Source organism: Denticeps clupeoides, chromosome 5 (genome assembly GCF_900700375.1).
Source record: "Denticeps clupeoides chromosome 5, fDenClu1.1, whole genome shotgun sequence".
Taxonomy (NCBI): Eukaryota; Metazoa; Chordata; class Actinopteri; order Clupeiformes; family Denticipitidae; genus Denticeps; species Denticeps clupeoides.
In genome coordinates this window covers 1,062,928-1,084,949 of record NC_041711.1, presented here as the reverse complement: position 1 = coordinate 1,084,949, position 22,022 = coordinate 1,062,928, and the positions used below count along the sequence as shown (strand labels likewise).

The 22,022-nt window shown below is 46.2% G+C and overlaps 1 protein-coding gene and 1 non-coding gene across 2 annotated transcripts in view; one reads left to right on the top strand and one right to left on the bottom strand.

The window, feature by feature from the left end:
* Positions 1-2,491: 2,491 nt before the first annotated feature.
* The window catches only part of pard3ba (par-3 family cell polarity regulator beta a), a 71,744-nt gene continuing 52,213 nt past the window's right edge, over positions 2,492-22,022 (top strand). The window contains exons 1-3 of the mRNA XM_028979783.1: positions 2,492-2,835; positions 6,508-6,609; positions 19,046-19,187. Coding sequence (XP_028835616.1) covers positions 2,719-2,835; positions 6,508-6,609; positions 19,046-19,187 — 361 coding nt within the window. The 5' untranslated portion in view covers positions 2,492-2,718. The remainder of the gene's footprint in view (positions 2,836-6,507; positions 6,610-19,045; positions 19,188-22,022) is intronic.
* On the bottom strand, positions 5,038-5,156 carry LOC114791403 (5S ribosomal RNA). The gene has a single exon (XR_003750012.1). It is a non-coding gene; the product is annotated as a 5S ribosomal RNA (ribosomal RNA).

The window sequence follows — 22,022 nt, the reverse complement described above, 5'->3', positions numbered from 1 at the left end:
GATACATGAATGTGTTTTTAGCCAATCAAATCTTCTCAAAAATGCATGTAGTAAATGCCAGTCGAATCAACTGATGTTCGAGGGTTTGATTTGATGTTGTACAACTATTGACATTGTCGTGGTCTCTTGGTAGGATCCATAAAAGGAATCAGGAAAAAGTCATAAATAAAACGTAAATCCTGCAGTGGGGACGGTGCTTTGCTTGGCGGATCCTTGGCGGATCGGGATTCGAACCGGCAATCTTCTGACTACGGGGCCGATTCCTTAACCGCTAGGCCACCACCGCCCCTGTGAACAGGGAAAGTGCACCGCGCCCGGAGGCACAGCAATACTGGGCCCTGTTCTAAAACTCTGCTTAATTTGTAGTCCCCCACTGGTGAACGTGCAGCAGGAATCACGTCCACTGCCTTGATTTCTTTTTGCCGAGTCCAAGGGCTGCTGCATTTTGGACGGTGTCTCGATTCTTGTCCCCCCCGACATTTAGTCCCAGTCAGAAACATTGTTTAAGAAACGGCGTTAATAAAACCTGATGATCCTGCGCCTCTGGATCTGGTCTCCCGCTATTTATTAATGAATACATGGCACAAGTCAGTCATCCACTCCAACATCACGTCTCGTCTGTGGTGGACAAAGTGCCTTCAGGAGACGAGATGCACCGAGAACACTGCAACCTTTCACCCTGTAGGCCATGATGAAAACATCCTCGTCTTTCAAATCAAAATTTAAAGAATGTCTTTTGAACTGCTTTGTGTTTAAATTGACTTATATTTCAATAATTACACATTAAAAATAATTCTGTAAAGTGAAGTGATCGCCATTGTGATACACTGCAGCACAGCACACGGTGCATGTAGTAATGTAGCAGATCATACAGCTACTGTATGCTTCCTGGTACTATGGAACAGATTAGCCTTTAAGACACATGTCAAACCTGTCCAACAGGTCGAACAGCACACAGCAGACGGATTGGGTGGAGGAGGATCGCCTCGACCAATCAAAACCCTGCACCACTGTTTAAACTGGGAAGCTCAGGTCTGCGGGGACAAAGAAAACATTATTTATAGACTTGTACTGTTCTGCCAGAACAGGAAGATCAAGAGACACACAGGCAGCTAGAAAACCTGGTGGGTTAAAAAACAGAGTCCCAGGTTCAAACCCGGAGTGTCTCCAGTACGACTGTCCCGGTCACTACTGATTGATATTAACCACCTGCATCACCTCCACATGAATCAAGGTTTCCCAGCAGAAAGTGTGCTGTGGGTTCTGAAATTATTATCGTATGTATCATCCACCTAAGACTGGTATTTTCATGTTGGGGCCTTGTGATGTCCCCACAGAAGGGTAATAACTGGCATCCTCTCTGCACGTCTGGCATTATATGAAGGACAAGATAATATCCACAGAGGAGGAGGTTGAGGGTCATCTTTACAGATGGAGGAGGCCCACATTCTCATCCTGTCTATGCTGGGCATGACGCTGCTGCTAAGTAGAGTTTGGGGGTGTGTATATATATACATATATATATTACGGGGGCAGTGGCGGCCTGGTGGTCAAGGAAGCGGACAAAGTTCCACTGAGGTCCCGTGCCCACACACTGCTCCCCGGGCGCCTGTCATGGTGCCCACTGTCACCAAGGGTGACGGGTTAAATGCAGAGGGCACGTTTCACCGTGTCACTGGGTGCTGCGCTGCAGTGTTTCACAATGACAGTCACTTCAGTTCAATCACAATCAGTCGGCTTCAGAAGTGATGGTCACACATTTTCACACCATGTTTTACAGACAGGTCTCAGGTGTGACAGTTGTGTCGAGTTCAGAGTTATAGACCACACCACCTTACATAGTCCTACACGCCATCTCTGCTGTTAAATAGAAGTCAGAGCTCATGCATTACATTTACAGTATTTACCAGACGTCCTTATCCAGAGCGACTTACAGCCAGCAGTTACAGGGAGAGTCCCCCCCTGGAGACACTCAGGGTTAAGTGTCCTGCTCAGGGACACGATGGTAGTAAGTGGGGTTTGAACCCGGGTCTTCTGGTTCACAGGCGAGTGTGTTACCTGCCAGGCTACTACCACCATTTCATGTGACTCTCTAGTCTGATCGAGAATATTTATGCCTGTTTGCATTACAATAAAGTTTTTTACAATCCCTCGGTCTTTTACAGCAGCTTCATGTTTCGAATGTGTTTAGAGAAGATTGGCTAACTAAGCTTTTTGAATTCATTTCACGTCATTTTCCTCTGCTTGCACTTGGAAAAGATGGTGGTTTTGTCCTCCGCAAAGTTTCTTTATACTTTTTCATACAGAGCCTGTACTTTTACTTTACTTTACGTTACTTTAACTTGAGGTATCGATACTTGTACTTGATGAAGGAATGTTCTCTGTAGGCTCCACAGCACACCTGGCTCCTGTTGGGCGGTGTCCTGTGTAACAGGTGCCGCGGCGAGTGACGTCACCGCGGCGACGTCACAGTCGCCTCCTTTCCCTTCGACAACAAAGTTGGAGCGGCGCCGGTTTTTCTGCCGGACTCATGTCGCCGTGCGCGGCCACCACAAGTCCCAGGAGCCGGGCTGGATGAAGGTGTGCGCTGCCGGACCAGAGGAGGGACTGGCGAGGTCCAGGCTGGTGGAGGGACGTTCGGAGATCGTTCTGCTCCTCAGGACCGTTTATTAGGAAGTTAGTAATCGTCAGCGCAGGTTGGCTGGATGAAAGGGCGACATGAAAGTGACCGTGAACTTCGGCAGAACGCGGGTCGTGGTTCCGTGTAAAGACGGCTGGCTGGTTCGTGACCTGATCCAACAAGCCACGCAGAGATACAGGAAGATCGCGGACCAGGTGAATATTTCGCTTTCTGCCTCTTTTTAACGCCACCTGTCTTCACCTGTGCGGGGCGGGGCGGGGCGGCGTGACCACGTGACCAGGTTCATTTCAGTATTGCACTTCCTCCCTCATGACTTTGTGAGATGATTGAACATTAATACGAGTTCCCCCAATCTGTCTGTGGTCCTGCGGTGGCTAGAAATGGTGATGGGTGTAAAGAGGGTTTGGTCATTCTACTTCAAGGTCGGATCTGGACTTTGTCCCCTCATGACGTCATAAGGGGAAAGGTCACCTCCCGTCTCTTATGCTTTTCCCGCCCCTCCCCTAAAACATGATCTCCACCGGCCTTCGTGGCTTCCAAACGTGCGAAGCATTGCAGTCGCTCGGTGATTGGATGTAAAAATGAGCACATCATGGTTGGTTAATTTCCGCGAATGTCCCCTCAACTTCTATTGGCCGCTCTCCTCCTTGTCCCGCCTCTCTCCTCCTCATTAGCATTTAAAGCTACAGATTTTGAAACGGTGCATCCTGGGAAGTCTCATTGTGGGACTGGATCAAAGTCCCTGGATCAGATGCAGCATTAGGAGACACTACGACCTCAACGTCTCTCCACCTTCAACATCTCCGTCAGGATTATGGAAATTCTGGCATCATTCCAGTTATTGAAAGGTTTCATTGCCGAGCGATTGTGTATGCTGGGGCTCATTTTCTCCCTCTGCCGAGTCCCTGGCCTGGTCGTACTTATTCTCCACGCTGCACCACCGACACAGCTTCTTCTCTGGTGGCTGGTGACTTCTGACGGATGCGAATACGGGTGACTTGCAGAACAGATCCCTCCTTCATAAATCCCACAAGGCAGCAGTTCCTCCTTTTGTATTTATGCTGATGGCAGACCGAGCGTTCACATCCCGAAGTGGCAGCTGCTCGTCCTGGAATAATTGATTTAGATGCGTCATTTGTGCCATTTTCTCCAAAGAATGACCTAAAATCCGGCAGAGTGAAAATATATGCAGATAAGATGAAGTTCTAAGTATGAGTGGTTGTGAAGCCCATTGAGAGATGCTGCGTGTGAATTTACAGTTGTTGCGAGAAAGAGAAGAATAAAACCAGCAGAATGGTGTTTAAAAGGCGAGGACACGTGACGGACCGTCCCTGGTATGGGGGGGTGTGTGATGGACGTTATCGGCTGAGGCTGGTTCCTGCGACGGCGCCGATACAGCGGTGGGTGGACGGGTGGGCGTCGCCCGATGGAGGCCCGAAACCATGCAAGCTCCAGACAGTAGATGGTCCCTGGGGCAGCAGGCTTTGTTTTAACGAACAGCACGTTGTAGTTGATTAATAATTCGCCTCCAGCTCCGCCTCCACCGCGTCCTGCCCATTGTCATTCACGCAAGTCGCTATTTACATAAGGAAAGGACAAGATCGACTTATCTGTCCTTCCATATGGGAACGAGCTCTACGGAGCTCCGCTATTGTTCCTTTCAACTGTGTGTGTGTGTGTGTGTGTGTGTGTGTGTGTGTGTTGGGGGGGGTCAACTTTTCCGTTTCAGTTTTTAAATATGTTTGATATTTTTCTTTTTAAGTAAAAGACTGGTGCTGCACATCCTTGACTTTAGCCTCAAGTTTCTTGCTCCTTTGTCGTGGGAGGACAGGACTATTGTCCCCGTTTATCGAGGCTTTCCAGTCCCACTATACACCCGAAGTTGTCCAGCTTTAGATGGCTGCTCAACCGGCAGTAGAAGACTGAGTCCGGGCAAAAATTCTGTGGGAAATAACCTAGCGATTGGGCCCGGTTCTAGACCGACTCTCCACGCGAATAATCGTGAGGAACGACCCAGCATTCCTCCACATGACGGGAGTCGGGCTGTGTGGCGTCAGTAAGGGCGGTAGTGGCCAGGTGGGTCAAACTGCAAAGTCCCAGGTTCAAACCCCACTTACTACCATCGTGTCCCTGAGCAGGACATTTAACCCTGAGTGACTGTCCCTGTCACTACTGATTGTCTGGATGTGGATGTGCTCCTCAGTGGTTTGGGTTGATGTTTTGTGAAAGTGAGTGAGCAGTGGGCAGCCATGACAGGCGCCCGGGGAGCAGTGTGTGGGGACGGTGCTTTGCTCAGTGGTACCGCAGTGGTACCAGATCGGGATTCGAACCGGCAACCTTCTGACTACGGGGCCGCTTCCTTAACCGCTAGGCCACCACTGCTCCGTTATAGTTAAAGCTTACAGCACCTGGTATTCCCAGGCAGTCTCCCATCCAAGTACTAACCAGGCCCAAGCCTTCTTAGCTTCCGAGATCAGACGAGATGGGGTGTTCTTCAGCTGGTATGGCCGTAAGCGGCCCAGGTGGATTCCCAGGTGGATTCTACAGTAGCAGAAGGAATGCTGGGAAGCAGAATGCTTTACAACTGGATTTTCCTGGATTGACTTACACACACACACACACACACACACACACAGAGTAAAGGTCTAATCTAGGTCCAATGTTCTCCTCCCAGCCTCAGACTGGTTCAGACTGTGGTGCCGCTGGTTTGCCCGGGTCAGACCTGGCTGGAATGCTGGCTATGTTGAAGAACCTGGTGCAGCTGAATTCCCGCCAAGCAGCATTTTTGTCACGGCTGTGCTTTTTGCTGACCCGCAGGGATGTCTTTATGTGGCTTTGCAATCATCATAATAATTGTTATATTTCATCTGTTAAAATGAGTTGTGTAATTTAATATTTTAATTCATGAATGAATGACCATGTCTTATATCTCAGCTGTTTTTTTGTTTTTTTTGTGAATCTTTCTGTCTTGTAGGATTTGTAGATTCTGTAATCATGTCTCACTTGCTTTATATGATCTTTTTATGGGATCTTTTTATGCTGATTTATTATTGCTCTGATTTATGGTGGTTCATGTTTTGAGTATAGAGAAATGGCCCAGTCTCTATGTCGGGGGTCGGCAATCCTTACACTGTGGCTTTAGAAAATTTAAGTGTGTTGTTTTTTTAAATGTCTTTAAAATAGTAGTTCGAAACTTGAAGATTATTGTATTTTTTTTATTTATTTTTTGTATATGCCCGCCACCCCCAGCAGAGCTGTTAATGTGGTGAGTGAACAGTGTTTGTAATATTTAGTGATCTGACCATCCGGACATGTGCGATCTACGCCGATTAACAAGCAACACGCTAGCCTGGTTGTTTTATATGTAAAATAAAAGTAAAAAGTGTAAATGCAGCGTTACCTTCATTTTACATGTGAAAAAAATATCCTCTTTTGTGGAAGCCGGGTCCAAATGGCCCTTTGAGTGGTAAAGGTTGCCGACCCCTGGCCTAGCACGACCTGTACACTCTGTCAACTTCAAATATTGAAATGCCTCACTATATATCGTCCAGTGGTGGCCTAGCAGCCCCGTAATCAGGAGGTTGCAGGTACGAATGCCGTTCCGCCAAGGTGCCACCGAGTAAAGCACCGTCCCCACACACTGGTCCCCGGGCGCCTGTCATGGTGCCCACTGCTCACTCAGGGTGATGGTTTCACCGTGTCACCGCGTTGCTGTGTATCACAATGACCATCACTTCACTTCATCACTTTAAATCAAGTGTTTGAAAGCAGGAGGTGTGTTTAGCGGGTTTGTTAGATGTGGGGGACCTTCTCTCTCCTCACAGCGCTGCACAGGAACTCATTAGCCATTGTGTTGTGCTGAACAGGATGGGGAGGCTGTGGTGAGGACGCATCATGTGGAGTACGCGGACGGGGGCATCCTGGACCCGGACGACGTTCTCACTGACCTGGTGGAGGACCGAGACAAGGTGCGTTCTTTTAAAAGACCCTGGTGCAGTGTGTGTTTGTGGTTGTAGTAGCCTAGCGGGTGACGCACTCTCCTGTGAACCAGAAGACCCAGGTTCGAACACCACTTACTACCATTGTGTCCCTGAGTGTCTCCAGGGGGGGACTGTCTCCTGTAACTACTGATTGTAAGTCACTCTGGATAAGGGCGTCTGGTAAATGCTGTAAATGTAAAATGTAAATGTTTGTGCACGGGTCTGTTTGTGTGTGTGTGTGTGTTGTTTGCTCTGTGGACAGTTGTGATCAGACTGTGACATTTGATGTTTACCGGGCGTTATATAAAAATGTGTGTCGGTTTATATAATTTCTCCCGTTTAACAAGCTTTTCAAGTCTTCGGTGGAATACGAAGAGAATCGTGTGTGTATGAGACTGTGAGAGGGAGGTGCCACCATGTGTTTGTGGTCAGATGAGGAGGTGGGTGGGGGCGGGGCCTCTGAACCAGACAACCATAAAGTCCCCGGTTCAAATCCCACTTACTACCATTGTGTCCCTGAGTAAGACACTTTAGCGTCTTACTAGTACTGTGTGGTATGCACGTTACATTTGGCCAACAGGAGTTAGCAGTGAGTTCTGTATTCCTCAGACATTCACAGATCTTTGCCGTATTTTCTCTTACTCATTAAACCAAAAATCTAGAATTCGCCACTATTTAAATTCAGCCCGCTGTGCTTTTTACTGTATGTGACGTTTCAAAATAAAAGCTCCAAATGGAAAGACAGGGAATAGTTTAATAGAAATTATAGCGCCTGTCATGTGTAAGTCACACTTCACACTTGTGACAGACGTAGATATTAGGGTTGGGTTTAGGCTTTTATTTTGAAACGTGGCACACTGTCAAAAGCACAGCAAGTAGAACAGAGCGGCTGTATTGTTTGTCACATTCCAATCTAGGGGGAAGGACGTGGACAACAGGAACTAGGTGGACTGTGACAACAAGGAAAACCAAAGTGCACGAGAAGTCATTACAACACCGGCACAGAGCCAAACACGCTAACCCAATCCACGCACATACAAATACTCAGACGGGAGGGAGGAGGGAGAGCCGAAACCAACGCGAGAGTCAACAACAAAGAACGTGTGTGTGTGTGTGTGAGAGAGAGAGTTCACAGACATGCACGACTTTGTTAAAGTGGAGATTTCGAGGTTTTAGTTTAATGAATAAGAGAAAATCCAGTGAAATGCCGGACCCACTGGCAACTTTACTGAGCTCAAGACCTTTCTGGGAGAGATGTTCAAGTGTTATCATATATATATATTTTTTTTTTAAATGGAAGATTTGCACAATAAATATTGTGCAAATATAAATATGTTCACAGCTATTTTGAAATGCGTAAGTTATTAATAAAACCTCTGCACTGCCTTTCCTATGGACACATTGGCCTTTCAAAAGCAGTTACATTTAAATTTACAGATCAAATTACATATCGGCGTGTATACTGTACTGTGTATGGTTTAATTTGTATCACAATACTTTTGTGCCATATCACACAGCCCCAATTGTAAATGTAGCGCCCTATGACTGTGACTTTAGCGATGCGGAAAACACGGACAGAAATGGCTATGAAACGCAGAATTGAGTAGAATTGCCGGTTCTGGCCGCCGCGGCCCACTACGTGTGTTTCCTGTTGAGGCGGGACTTTCGCACACCAAAACGGTCAGCGATGGTGAAGAGGTGGTCAGTTCCAGATACGGACCACTTGCCCAAACAGTTCCGGCGCTTACACAACGGAAAATGTCCTCAGAGAGTTAGTGCTGTGTTTAGAGCGGAACAATACCCATTCTATTTTTCATGAATCGTGAGGACGTATGCGATGACCACTTACAGTCAATAACAGTCATGCAACAAATCAGCTGATTTATTATCACGGTTCCACACACACAACGTTTTTTTTTTATCATATACGTTTTAATGTGGAGGTGAAACGTGAAGCAATGTGTAATATTGTGAAATAGTAGAAATGCACATATTATTTACATGTAAATGGTTTACATGATTACATATCATATTCGGTATTTTTTCCCCACCCACTTCATAATCACATAGTTTTTAGGTGAATAAATATGTTTTTAACGGAAAACATGGAATTCAGTAGAACTAAAACAGAAAAAAATTGAATTTAGGCAGAAAAAAAAAATTCTAGGGCCCTGTAAATGTATAAATTAGATTTTTATTAGGAATACAGTCACAACCTGGTTGTTATTCCCTTGCTCTTCTTTTCTTTCTTTCTTTTTTTTTTTGTTCAGGCATGTATTAAAATCAAGGTTTTTGACACTATAAATTGATAAGTTGTTTGAAAGAAACATGTTGTCTCTGAAAATGAAGGTGTTAGAGAAACTACACACACACACACACACACACACACACACACACACACACACACACACACACAATAATGTCTCTCTATAGTCCCTCTTGTTTAACATCAGATATTCCTACGATGAGTTAATAGATTTTAGTTTTATTCGTGTTCATAAAGCAGAGAAACATGATAAAATACTAACACAAGAACACAATAAAAAGTTTGTGTGAAATGTGCTGCAAATTTGAATGTGTTCAGTTATGCATAATTATTTCTGTTTTTGGAGAAATGCAGAATTTATTTAGTACGCCTGGTTCCCCGTTGAACGTAATTATGGATCTAAAGTGAAGACAGAGTTTGGACCCTATAAACACATTCAGTAATGCTTCATTATGATCAATTAAGAAAAAAATATTTTAATCACTTATCGTCATTAAAAGTAATTGAGAATCTCTGCCGCCCCACCGTGTGAATTTTTCATTTTTTGTTATTTTTTGCTTTAATTGCTGTTAATGATGCCTGCTAATGAGTGTTAATCTTTACTGGGTGCCTGTCTGATGAGTGTGAGGTTGCCATGGTGATGAAACCCTGATTTGAGGCCCCGCCTATGTCAACATCATTAACCCCCTAACAGGGCGTGAACGTGATTGGCTGTCCCCCCGGAGTTGCTCATGAATATGTAGCGGGTGAGGATGAATGAGGGTGACGTTTGGTGTCGGTGTCTTGGTGGCCCCGCCGGACCCCCAGGGGGTCGGGAAATCACACTGAAAGTGTCTCTCACTTAGTCCGATTAAACACTCCACTTACTGCCCCGCCCACCGCCAGCCCCGCCCCCCTCCCCCTGTGTTTTATCAGGAGCCTGCAGGATTCCCTGGTGTACTCCGGGTGGAATGGGAGCGTATCTGAGCATATCCAGTCCTTGTGCACCGTGGGGACATTTCCAGCATTTGAGTTTGAGCCGTGTCCTTCAGAAATGAGAAGATCCCTAGTTTTTTCTTGTTCATAAAATTCAGGGCCAGAGTAACCATTTTATGGTTCCTAAAAGAGAAATGCTGTGCTGTTGACCACAAGTTCTGTTTAATGTAGATAATAACTGTTGCATATTTAATTTATGGCACAAAAAGTAACATTGATGTTTTTGAACTCGAAATGGTTTAGGTAGCTAACCCTATTAAAATAGAGAGCAGGCGTCTTGAGTCTCTTGCTCAGTGGTGCTGGTGACAGACATGCTGCCACCTCCATCATTCTTCTGTCTGGAGAGTGCCTCTAATCATGGTGATCACGCTCAGAACCCTGCAGGGACTGAGCATGAGTCCATGCGGTCATCAGCATGGCTGCTGCGCACCAGGGCCTGAAATGATATGAAAAGTGGATTTCTGAGGTGAGAATTTGCTGCATTTTTTTTGGCCCAACTCTGCAGCTAATAATTGTTGCACGAGAATCCTAAAATAAAAAAAAATCCCTGTTTTCATTTATGTAAAGTATTAGCAGTGGTGGCCTAGCGGGTAAGGAGGCGGGTAATCAGAAATGTGTAGGTTCAATGCCCGAACGTGCCACTGAGGACCCCTTGATGAAGGTACCGTACCCACCTGCTCCCTGGGCGCCTGTCATGGTGCAGTGGTGGCCTAGCGGCTATGGAAGCGGCCCCGTAATCAGAAGGTTGCCCGTTCAAATCCCGATCCGCCAAGGTGCCACTGAGGTGCCACTAAGCAGAGCACCGTCCCCACACACTGCTCCCCGGGCACCTGTCATGGTGCCCACTGCTCACTCAGGGTGATGGGATAAATGCAGAGGACAAATTTCACTGTGGGCACCGTGTGCTGTGCTGCTGTGTATCACAATGACAATCACTTAACTTCATCACTTTACTGCTCACCAAGGGTGATTGTTAAATACTGAGGACACGTTTCACCGTGTCACCGTGTCGCTTTGAACTAATTCAGTGACTGAATGTAGTGACAGTTTTTTTTTTTTTTTTATTTGTTCTTTTTGTAGATTCGTAGTTTAATTTTATGATCAAGATAATAACTTAGTGGGTTTTAGCCAAAGTGATTATGTGTGCTGCTTCTAGGCACCCCACCCTACCGCAGAAGTGCTTTCAGATGCTTGCTTTCAAATAAATGGCTGACATTTTTGTCTTTGACAGTCTGTGTAACCAATGGCTTTGACCTTTAATCTGGGGCATCAGTTCCTGCTCCTGGTGGCCATTTTACTTCATTTTTTTAAAGGGAACTTTGCAAATGGATACAAATTAGGTCTGCGAAAGCCACGCCCATATTCCACCGTGAAGCACAGCAGACGGTTTCCTGCAGTACGTCCCTGAACACTCATCAGAAAACAGAAGGAAAACAATTCAAAATTCAAAATCTCATTTCATGGGAAATTTGATCTAAAAGCGCCTAATGGTTCACTCCACCTTTGCTAATTTGGCTTTTAATTACTTGACTTTTAAATCAGCGCTGGGCCTGATGTTGTTTCGCATATATAAATGAATGCATCTGATGGGGTGGTATCTTCAACACTTCCTCCAGCCCCCTTGGAGGCAACGGACCTTGATGGATGGCCATTTTCTTGTAACGTATTGTCTGCAGCATAAATAATGCATTAGCTGCGTCAATTAAGCTAATATGAAAAGCTGATTACAATGAAATGGAAATGGTGCTTTGATGTTTAGCATCGGAGGGCAAGTGTGTCATGGAGAGGGTCTAAAACTCATTACTGATGGTTAATTGGGGGAATTGATGAGGTGATCATTGTTTATTGCTTATCATGACAAAATAATTTATTTATTTATTTATTTTGCTAAAAGTTGTTCTTGTTTGAACATCAATGATGTTTTCCACTTTTTATCAAATTTGGTCAGTGATTAAATGGCCATTAATGAAAAAAGTACATAACTCCACCCAATGTTCATTCATAGTTTTGATGCCTTCAGTGATACTCTACCAATGTAAATGGTCATGAAAATAAAGAAAACACATTGAATGAGAAGGTGCCCTCTACTGTATGTGTGTATTTAATATCCATTGCGTTGCTGCTGCTGATTGTTTCTGAATGATGGCTGATTGCAGGAAGTATTAGGAGCTGATTGGATGAAGCTCGGCCGTATCGGGCTCAGTTCCCGGAAAATGTACCTTCTGATTGGCGACGCCACGTCTGATTGGCTCTATTCTGAAAATGCATCCATTTGCTCATTATGACGTGTTTACTTCATATCGAGGTGGGAGCGTTAGCTGATTGGGGTTCTGGAAAATGTGACTGTTACAGAGGAAGTTAGTTTTGGAGAGGACACGAGGTCTAAACATCTTCGCTCTGTAGAAAAAAACGCATGATTGACCCCTTTCCTTCATAACAAGAACAATAGTTATAATACAACACTGTGGAATTTGCCTGTGGAGCATCTCCCACAAGGTGTCCAGAGATCAGACACTGGCTGTACTCTCCCACACGTAAAATACAAAAAAGTGAAAAAAAAAAAACAGAGGGCACAGTGAAATGTGTCCTCTGCATTTAACCATCACGCTTGGTGAGCAGCAGGCAGCCATGAAAGACGCCTGGGGAGCAGTGTGTGGGGACGGGACCTTCATCAGGGGCACCTCAGTGGCACCTTGCCGGATCGGGATTCGAACCGGCAACCTTCTGATTACGGGGCCGCTTCCTTAACCGCTAGGTCACCGCTGGCCCTGGTAAATGAACCCTGTCTGTGGGACCTGGACCACAGAACTGGTATGGAATCAGATACAAAATTATGTTATCATCAAAATAAAAAAAAAAGACAGACAGGTTAGTTAGTTATGGTTCTGGGGCAGTGGCGGCCTAGCGGTTAAGGAAGCGGCCCCGTAATCAGAAGGTTGCCGGATCGAATCCTGACCTGCCAAGGTGCCACTGAGCAAAGCACCGTCCCCACACACTGCTCCCCGGGCGCCTGTCATGGCTGCCCACTGCTCACTCAGGGTGATGGTTAAATACAGAGGACAAATTTCACTGTGTGCACCGTGTGCTGTGCTGCTGTGTATCACATGTGACAATCACATCACTTCACTTCACTTTAAAAAAGTATATATAAAAGTGGCTTTGCCTGGCTTTCTCACAATTTATTAATCATGGACTGGATTGACTAGGATTGTCAAAATGACAAAATCCTGTTTTGTGTGTGTGTGTTTCTGTCTCCTCCTCTTCCACCAATGTCATAATCATCAGTTTTTACAGGCGTCGGACTCACTAATTAATTGAATTAATGAATCGGTCATAGCTCGATTTAGTCAGTGATGCATCTGAAAAGCCCACTTAAAGTTTTTCCTGGAAAAATCAGTCACCTCGCCACAAGATACTGAGGAGCACTTCACATCGCTTGAGAGACATCTTCATGCATTAGCTGAGGGTTTTACTGGAGTGTAAGAGCGAGTTGAGGAGAAATGAATGGCTGACCATATAAAAAACGTTGGTTTGAGAGAATCGCAAATCATAAATAACAGTAGATATAAACATTTACAGCATTTACCAGACGCCCTTATCCAGAGCGACTTACAATCAGTAGTTACAGGGACAGTCCCCCCATGGAGACACTCAGGGTTAAGTGTCCTGCTCAGGGACACGATGGTAGTAAGTGGGGTTTGAAACTGGTAGTAGTGGGTAACACACTCACCCATGAACCAGACGACCCAGGTTCAAACCCCACTTACTACCATTGTGTAGCTGTAAATGTATATAGACCAGTTTATATCTGCTGTTATTTGCGATTCTCTCCACCCAAAGTTTTTTACATTGTCATCCATTCATTTCTCCTCAAACTCCAGTTAAACCCTCAGCTAATGCATGAAGATGTCCTTTAAAAGACAGGTGTCTCTGAAGTGGTGTGAAGTGCAAAGAGTTCCCTCCTTCAGTCCCTCTATCCATACATTCATCTGTCGCTCCATCCGTCCCGGTCTGTGAGCTCATGCGATGAGGTGGAACGTAGCCCTTCTCACGTAATTCCTTCTTCACGTTGCCTTTTTTGAAATGCGGAGATGTACAATTAATTTAGCTATATTGTCTATACCTGTTTAACAATTTAATTTACATTTTAGTGTCTTTACATAAAATTCTTTGTTTTAAAATATTTGACTGCTAGTCTGAATTCATATTGGATCTAAGTAACCGCCATGTGAACTCTGATCTGTCCCTGCACCTCGTCCCCATGTCATTATATTGTTTGGGTCTCTAAAATCTCCAAGGAAATCAAGAGTGGACATCCAGTCTACACCCACAGCAGTAAAACTCTTAACTGCATCCCGAGGAATTGTGAACAGGCAACACGTTTGGTTGTTATCTTGCTCCCAATTCGTTTTCTTTTCATACCAGTGTGCACAGGTCAGTGAGGACATCTGCTGAACGTTACTTCACACTCCACTTCCACTCCACTTCACATCTCTGACCACCCTTTTCTGTCCTTCACACTCACTCTACCTATCGGACCTAAAACTGACTACCATCCATCACTCATTCGACATGACCTTAACCCTGTATCACCTTCATCTCTCTGTTCCTGAACTCTTTCAACTTCTGACTCATCTTCTCCTTACTAGTTCCTCTAACAGTCCTCTCCTCACTCTACCCTCTCTACCACCACTACCCCTACTCTACCCTCTCTACCACCACTACCCCTACTCCACCCTCTCTACCACCACTACCCCTACTCTACCCTCACTCTACCCTCTCTACCACCACTACCCCTACTCTACCCTCACTCTACCCTCTCTTCCACCACTACCCCTACTCCACCCCTCTCTACCACCACTACCCCTACTCTACCCTCACTCTACCCTCTCTACCACCACTACCCCACTACCCCTACCCCACCCACCACTACCCCACTCTAACCACCACTCCCCCTACCTACCCCACTCTACCCCACCCACCACTACCCCTACTCTACCCTCACTCTACCCTCTCTTCCACCACTACCCCTACTCTACCCTCACTCTACCCTCTCTTCCACCACTACCCCTACTCTACCCTCACTCTACCCTCTCTTCCACCACTACCCCTACTCTACCCTCACTCTACCCTCTCTTCCCCACTACCACCCCTACCCTCACTCTACCCTCTCTACCACCACTACCCCTACTCTACCCTCACTCTACCCTCTCTACCACCACTACCCCTACTCTACCCTCTCTTCCACCACTACCCTCACTCTACCCTCTCTACCACCACTACCCCTACTCAACCCTCTCTACCACCACTACCCCTACTCTACCCTCACTCAACCCTCTCTTCCACCACTACCCCTACTCCACCCTCACTCTACCCTCTCTTCCACCACTTCCCCTACTCCACCCTCTCTACCACCACTACCCCTACTCTACCCTCACTCAACCCTCTCTACCACCACTACCCCTACTCTACCCTCACTCTACCCTCTCTACCACCACTACCCCTACTCTACCCTCACTCAACCCTCTCTTCCCACCACTACCCCTACTCAACCCTCTCTACCACCACTACCCCTACTCCACCCTCTCTACCACCACTACCCCTACTCTACCCTCACTCAACCCTCTCTACCACCACTACCCCTACTCTACCCTCACTCAACCCTCTCTACCACCACTACCCCTACTCTACCCTCACTCAACCCTCTCTTCCACCACTACCCCTACTCCACCCTCACTCTACCCTCTCTACCACCACTACCCCTACTCAACCCTCACTCTACCCTCTCTACCACCACTACCCCTACACTAAGACTCGTCGAGTGCCCTAGAACAATTTTCAAAACTCACATCAGAAGAAATCATCTAGATCATATCTACATGCATTCCAACCACCTGTCCCCTGGATCCAATCCCCTCCACAATACTCCAAACAGTCTCTCCTGACCACATCCCCTTCATTTCTCACGTCATAAATGGTTTAATCACATCTGGCCATGTACCGTCTGTCTTCCAATCCTCAAGAAACCCACCACTGGTCCTGCAGACATCAACAACTACAGGGCAGTTTCTCTCCTCTCGTTTCTTTCTAAAGTCCTCCAGCGCTGTGTCTACAATCAGCTATCACTTCATCTGTCTCCGAACAACCTCCTGGATCCCAACCAGTCTGACTTCAGAGCAGCTCATTCTACAGAGACGGACCTTCTGCCTTTTTCTGAGAAGCTACATGCGGCCAGATCAGCAAAACTCTCATCGGTTCTTTTTCTCCTCGACCCGTGTTTGCCTATATCAGAGCCCTTATTATACCTCGCAGTGCACCTCACACTCTAGTAAAATTTTTACAAATCACAGTGACACATGCACACACCTACACTCCTCATTACTGGTCAGGAAAGGAAGCACCCTGCCTATGAAGAGCACGCAGGTCTGACCTGAACTGGCATGTCCCCGAAGTGCCACTGTGACCCTCAATCCAGAAGATAAAATAAAGTCAGGCTACCATTCCAGCAAATGCACTTTTAAAAATTAAAGTGCAGGTTGGTGTTTGCAGTGGGCGTGGTCACTGTGTAGAAGGGGTATTAGGAGCGTAGAGAACGTTTCTGTGTGGGTCATTTCTTCCCGTCTGTCTAGTTTATGTAGGAACGTCTTGGTTCAGGTACTTAGTGGAGGACAAGCGTGAGGAGCACATCACACAGGCTTCTACAGGAACCCCATAAAATTGTGTGTGTGCGCGCGAGAGTGTCTGGTTTAGTTTAGCGGTGGTATGTGGGGGTGAGGTGTGCGTCTCGGGGCTAATCTCACATATCTGGACCTCCATTAAAGATACAGACAGGGATTCTGCTCCCTCACATAATCTCGCCCTTTTCCCATCTTGTTTACACAGGATTTAAGTTCATCTCTGTGTGTGTGTGTGTGTGTGTGTGTTTAGCTGTGGAAACCAATGGATTTGAATGGAATCAGCGTGGGCGAGGCAAAGTTGTGTTGCTTTCGGTTGGAGATTTTGGGTGTATGTGTTTAGTACACACACACACACACACACACACACACAGAGAGAGACACGAGGAAATAACCGCTGAGTGATTAGAGATGCAACTTCCTGTTGGCTCAAACAGTTCCTACCGTGTAGTGTTTGGTGTGTGACTGTGTGTGTTAATGTTTCACTTTAGTTTAAATGTACAAGACTGAGTTCTGGACTTTGATGACCTTTCGGGTCTTGTAGCTGGTTACTGATGGAAATCTTTTACACTCGATGTGTGGTTACTGACTAGTAACCAACGGCAACAGCGTTTATTTCCTGAAGAGCTTTTCCCATCCATCCCTTCACCGACCTTCCCATACAGCCACCCACAATCCCACCAGCCCTGACTACTACTACAGTTACCGTAATTAAGTTAGTCACACACACACACACATGCATATACATGCACGCACGCACGCACGCACCCACACACACACACACACATGCACCCACACACATACATGCACAGTCGCACACACACACGCATATACATTCACCCACACACACATATATGCGCACACATACGCGCACACACACACACACACACACACACCCCAGTATGCTTTTTACAGCATGGTGACTACTAACAGACTCGTTGTCCTCTCGTCACCTGACTCTCTTTAACATTCGGACATTATTACGGTGACGGTCCAGTCTGTCTGTGTTTTTTTGCTAAATGAGAATGAACAGAGCAGAGCAGACAGTCCCATTTGATGTTGTGTGTTTCTTGTTGTGCACCGTGGGGACTTCTGCAGATGTTCCTTACCCATGAACCCACTGAAAGGCTCCATCCATTCCCACACTGCCGCGCCCACAACATTTTCACATGTATTAAAAAACACAAATATCCGCCCTGCCTTCTGATAAGACTGCGTCTGATCATCAACTCTGATCACATGTCAGTCATTTGTCTAAAGCGCTGGTTAATGATACCGGGAACCCACCCCCTCGCCTGCATTTTACCAGTGACACAAGAATAATGAAATCAGAGCAACTTCACCTGTCAGACCCGCCAAAGCATCAGGAGAAATGGAGTTAATATTTAATAATATTATCGGACTCTCCGGGATTGTGAAGGTTTTACAGCGAGCTGGGAAACGGAGGAGTTTTGACCCCAGGCCAGAGAGGAAATTCTAACACTACAGGATGGTTGGCTGATATCTGCATACATGCTGAATTATTTGGGCGGGGCATGGGCAGACCTCATACGCAGGGAGAGTGAATCAGTCGGTCTGATGGGGCGTGCCCCTTGACAGTTCTTTGCAGCAACCTGCTGAGCCAGAGGTGGCATGCAGGTCCATGATTGTTAATCACGTTACGTTAGTGTCCCGGTGTGACCGTCATTCTAACCAATCAGATGTGTCCCAAGTTAAAGCCACGCCCGCTTAAACACGAACAAGGACAGCCAACTCGCGGTGTTCTACTTACAGTGCAGTTCATATTTTAACGTATGGTTATTAATACACATAGTAGAGTGAAATACTGAACAAACTATAAAAAAATGAAAATCAACTTGCGATATCTGTCAAATAAATAACTGTTCGATATTTTCTTAAAAGCGTTCTGCCCTACTCGTCAGTATGGTGAGAACTGAAATACAACAAAGTTTGTCATCCATGACACCTCACTACATTTAATATTAGATTGTGGCATGATAAACTGCTCTATTGGTTTATTGTCCCACCCTTGTTCATCAGAGGGTGCTGGATGTTCAGACGTTCTAATAAATGTTATTCTCACACATTCCACACTTCATAAAGCCTCCTGCAGCTCAACCCACCCACATCATCACACATCTTCTCACGCCATCTCATCATCTTCTTCTCTTCTCCGCATAACGACTTTTTTTGGTCTTCGACGTGGGTGCACGTGAGAAACTGTATGAGTAAATAAATGCAGGAGCTTTTGTTCTTGAGTAGATCTGACAGTCCCGTGTACAGATCCAGATCTGGACGTGTGTGGCTTGTTGAGCTGACGCTGCGCCACGCTTGGTATTGATCAGAATAAAGACTGGTATTGATCAGCCAGGAGATATGGAATTGGTATTGATTTGGTCATGGTGGGGGTCATCGGTAAATGTAGGAGGTGAGGGTGACGCTGATTTATGACCAACCTCTTCCTGTAATCTTCCTTCGTAGTATTTAACGTGTGTGTGTTTCCACACAGCTGATCGCCGTGTTCGAGGAGGTCCAGCAGAGGGCGACTCCCAGCCCAGGGGGCAGCGTGACGTCCAGTGAACCCGAGCTCACTGCTCTGATGCCTGCCAGGGGCAGTGAGATTGAAGTGACCAGTTCAGCTCTCATGTCCAGTAAGTCCAGTAAAGCCTCCATTGCAGCGTTTGTACAAGCACATCATGGCACAACTTTTACTTTTATGATCATGTATTGTGTTAAATTAACTTGGTCAGTGTGGACTTCGCTGTGTGTGGGTTTGTATGTATGTATGTGTTTTGTCTGTGCATTTGGTCATCCAATCAGATCCCAGCGTCCTCAGCTGTCTGAGCAGGTGCCCCGCCTTTCTAGTAGGCCTGTTGAAGACTTGACGTGCTGTCAGTCACGGCCATTAAACCCCCAGCCCTCACTGGCACACACAGCTGGACGTTGACCTGCGAAGCCCCGCCCACCACAGACTGTCAACCCCTCCCCCCACCCCCACACCACCCTGTCTAAAGCAACAGCAGCAGAAGTAAAAAGCAGTGGATGACCTGGGCACACACACACACACACACACACACTTTCACACACTTTTCTGATGTAAATGTTTCCACAGTAAGTGGATTAGCGGGCCGGTGTGGGGACCCCCCCCCCCCCCCCTCCCCAATTCGGTTATGGTCTGACCCAGAGGCCGGCAGATTTAATAAGTGCGTCAGCGTCTGTCCACGTTTCCGTCCAGATCGGACACCAGGCTCCGACTGCATTGTGCAGCTCCGCTTTGTTCCCGTTTGAACGTTTATTTGGTCATTTGTGAAACGCCGGCGGCGTCTCTCTCTCTCGAATGCCATTGTGTGTGGGCGAGTTACGCGGCATCTGTGTCGCGTTTTTATTCCTCCTTTCCCCATTTCTCGCCATGTAAGCAGGGGTCAGGCGGGGTCAGGTGGGAAGGTTCCGTTGATGGGATCCTCATTAGTGAGAGTAGGGTGGTAGTAGCCTAGTGGACAACGATCTTGCATTTATATTTATGGCATTTGGCAGACCCGCTTATCCAGAGCGACTTACAACGTGCTTTCATGTTACCATCGATGAAGTGATCAGTTCTGGTTCACTAGGAACCATGAATACAGTCTTTTTATTCACTCTGTTGTACTTTTTTCTTGCATAAATCAGACAATAAGAAAGTTTTTTCAGAAGAGGAAGGTGTTAAGCTGCCGTTTGAAAATACTCAGCGACTGCGCTGTTCTGACCTCGAGGGGAACTTCATTCCACCACCAAGACAGAGAAGAGTCTAGACGAGGGTCTTTCTCAGACAATAAGGTCATTGTAGGTCTGATGTGGTACCCCACGTTTGGCTTTGTAGGCCAGTATTTTGAACCTGATGCGTGCAGCTACTGGGAGCCAGTGTAGAGAAGGAATCTACATGAGCGGGAAAGGAGAGTTGGTTGTCTATAGTTACTCCAAGGTTGCATGCAGTTGTAGAAGGAGAGATCTGAGAGTAGATCGCAAGATCCTGATGAGGTGAATCTTGCACATGAACCAGATAAATGGCGCGAGGGGGTGTGGCTTCACTAGAGCCCGAGGCGGAGCTTCTGCCTGTAGCTTCAGGTCTGAGGCTCGGCAGGTTCATTAGTGGCACATCGATCCATGACCTGCTTCAGGGAGGCTTATTTAAAGCTCCCATGAGCCCCTGCAGCAGGTCACCATCATCCCAGACATGAGGGAGAAGAAGGAGAAAAGTAAATCTGTCCACACACAGGAATTATCTTTGATGTGGTCATGTGGTCCTCCCGCATGACCTTTTCTCCAGGGGTCAAAGGTTGAGTGAGGACGTGCACCGGATTGTTTCTTCGGCAGATCCTCAGGGCACATTATAGTGTTCCCCATGATGCCTTAGGAGCTTTAGCTCTGTCTTGCATATCCTCTGCACAATCGAGATGGTTTGGGGTGAGCTGGACCAACAAGTGCTAAACACCTCTGGGAACTTCTTCAAGACTGTTGGAGAAGCATTTCTGGTGACGACCTCTTGAAGCTCATCGAGAGAACGCCAAGAGTGTGTAAAGCAGTAATCAGAGCAAAGAAACTAGAATATAAAACATGTTTTCACTTATTTCACCTTTTTTTGTCAAGTACATAACTATGAATGAACACATGTGGAGTTTTGATGCCTTCAGTGAGAATCTACCAACGTAAATGGTCATGAAGATAAAGAAAACACGTTGAATGAGAAGGTGTCCAAACTTTTGGCCTGTACTGTAAATAAATATGGGCTGCAATGTTGTACTGTATTTAGAATATCATAAATTATTGTTCAACACATTATGTTTTAAAATGTGCAATTTTGTCTTTTGGAGGCCAGAAGGTGGTGATATGAAGACCATAGACCTAGTCCATCACCTGATGCTCCCTTGTATAAACCGCGTCTGGAGATGCTTCCTTGTATGAAACTGAAAATTGATAGCTAGGCAGCAATCCAGCTTTGGCCATTCTTTAATTTCAGTCCTATTACTTTAACAGTCTGGATATTAGAAGAAGAGGAATATTCTCAGTGTGTCATGTAACACAAGGAAGTTGTTTACGTTTAATTCAGCCTGAAGATGAAAATGTGCATTGGTTGTAGGATTATGAGAGCTCTGAACTTGGTCCTGGTCCTACAGACATCTACAACTACAGGCCTAGTTTCTCTCCGCTCGTTTCTTTCTAAAGTCCTGTGTCTACAATCAGCTATCACTTCATCTGTCTCAGAACAACCTCCTGGATCCCAACCAGTCTGGCTTCAGAGCAGCTCATTCTACAGCGATGGACCTTCTTCCTTTTTCTGAGAAGCTACGTGCGGCCAGATCAGCAAAGCTCCCATCGGTTCTTATTCTCATCGACCTCTCTGCAGCATCTGATACAGTTAACCACAAGACTCTCTTGTCCATCTTTGAATTCGGTGCTGCACTGTAGAGTTCTGCTAGAGAGAGATGCTGGCCTACAAATCCCTAGGGTGG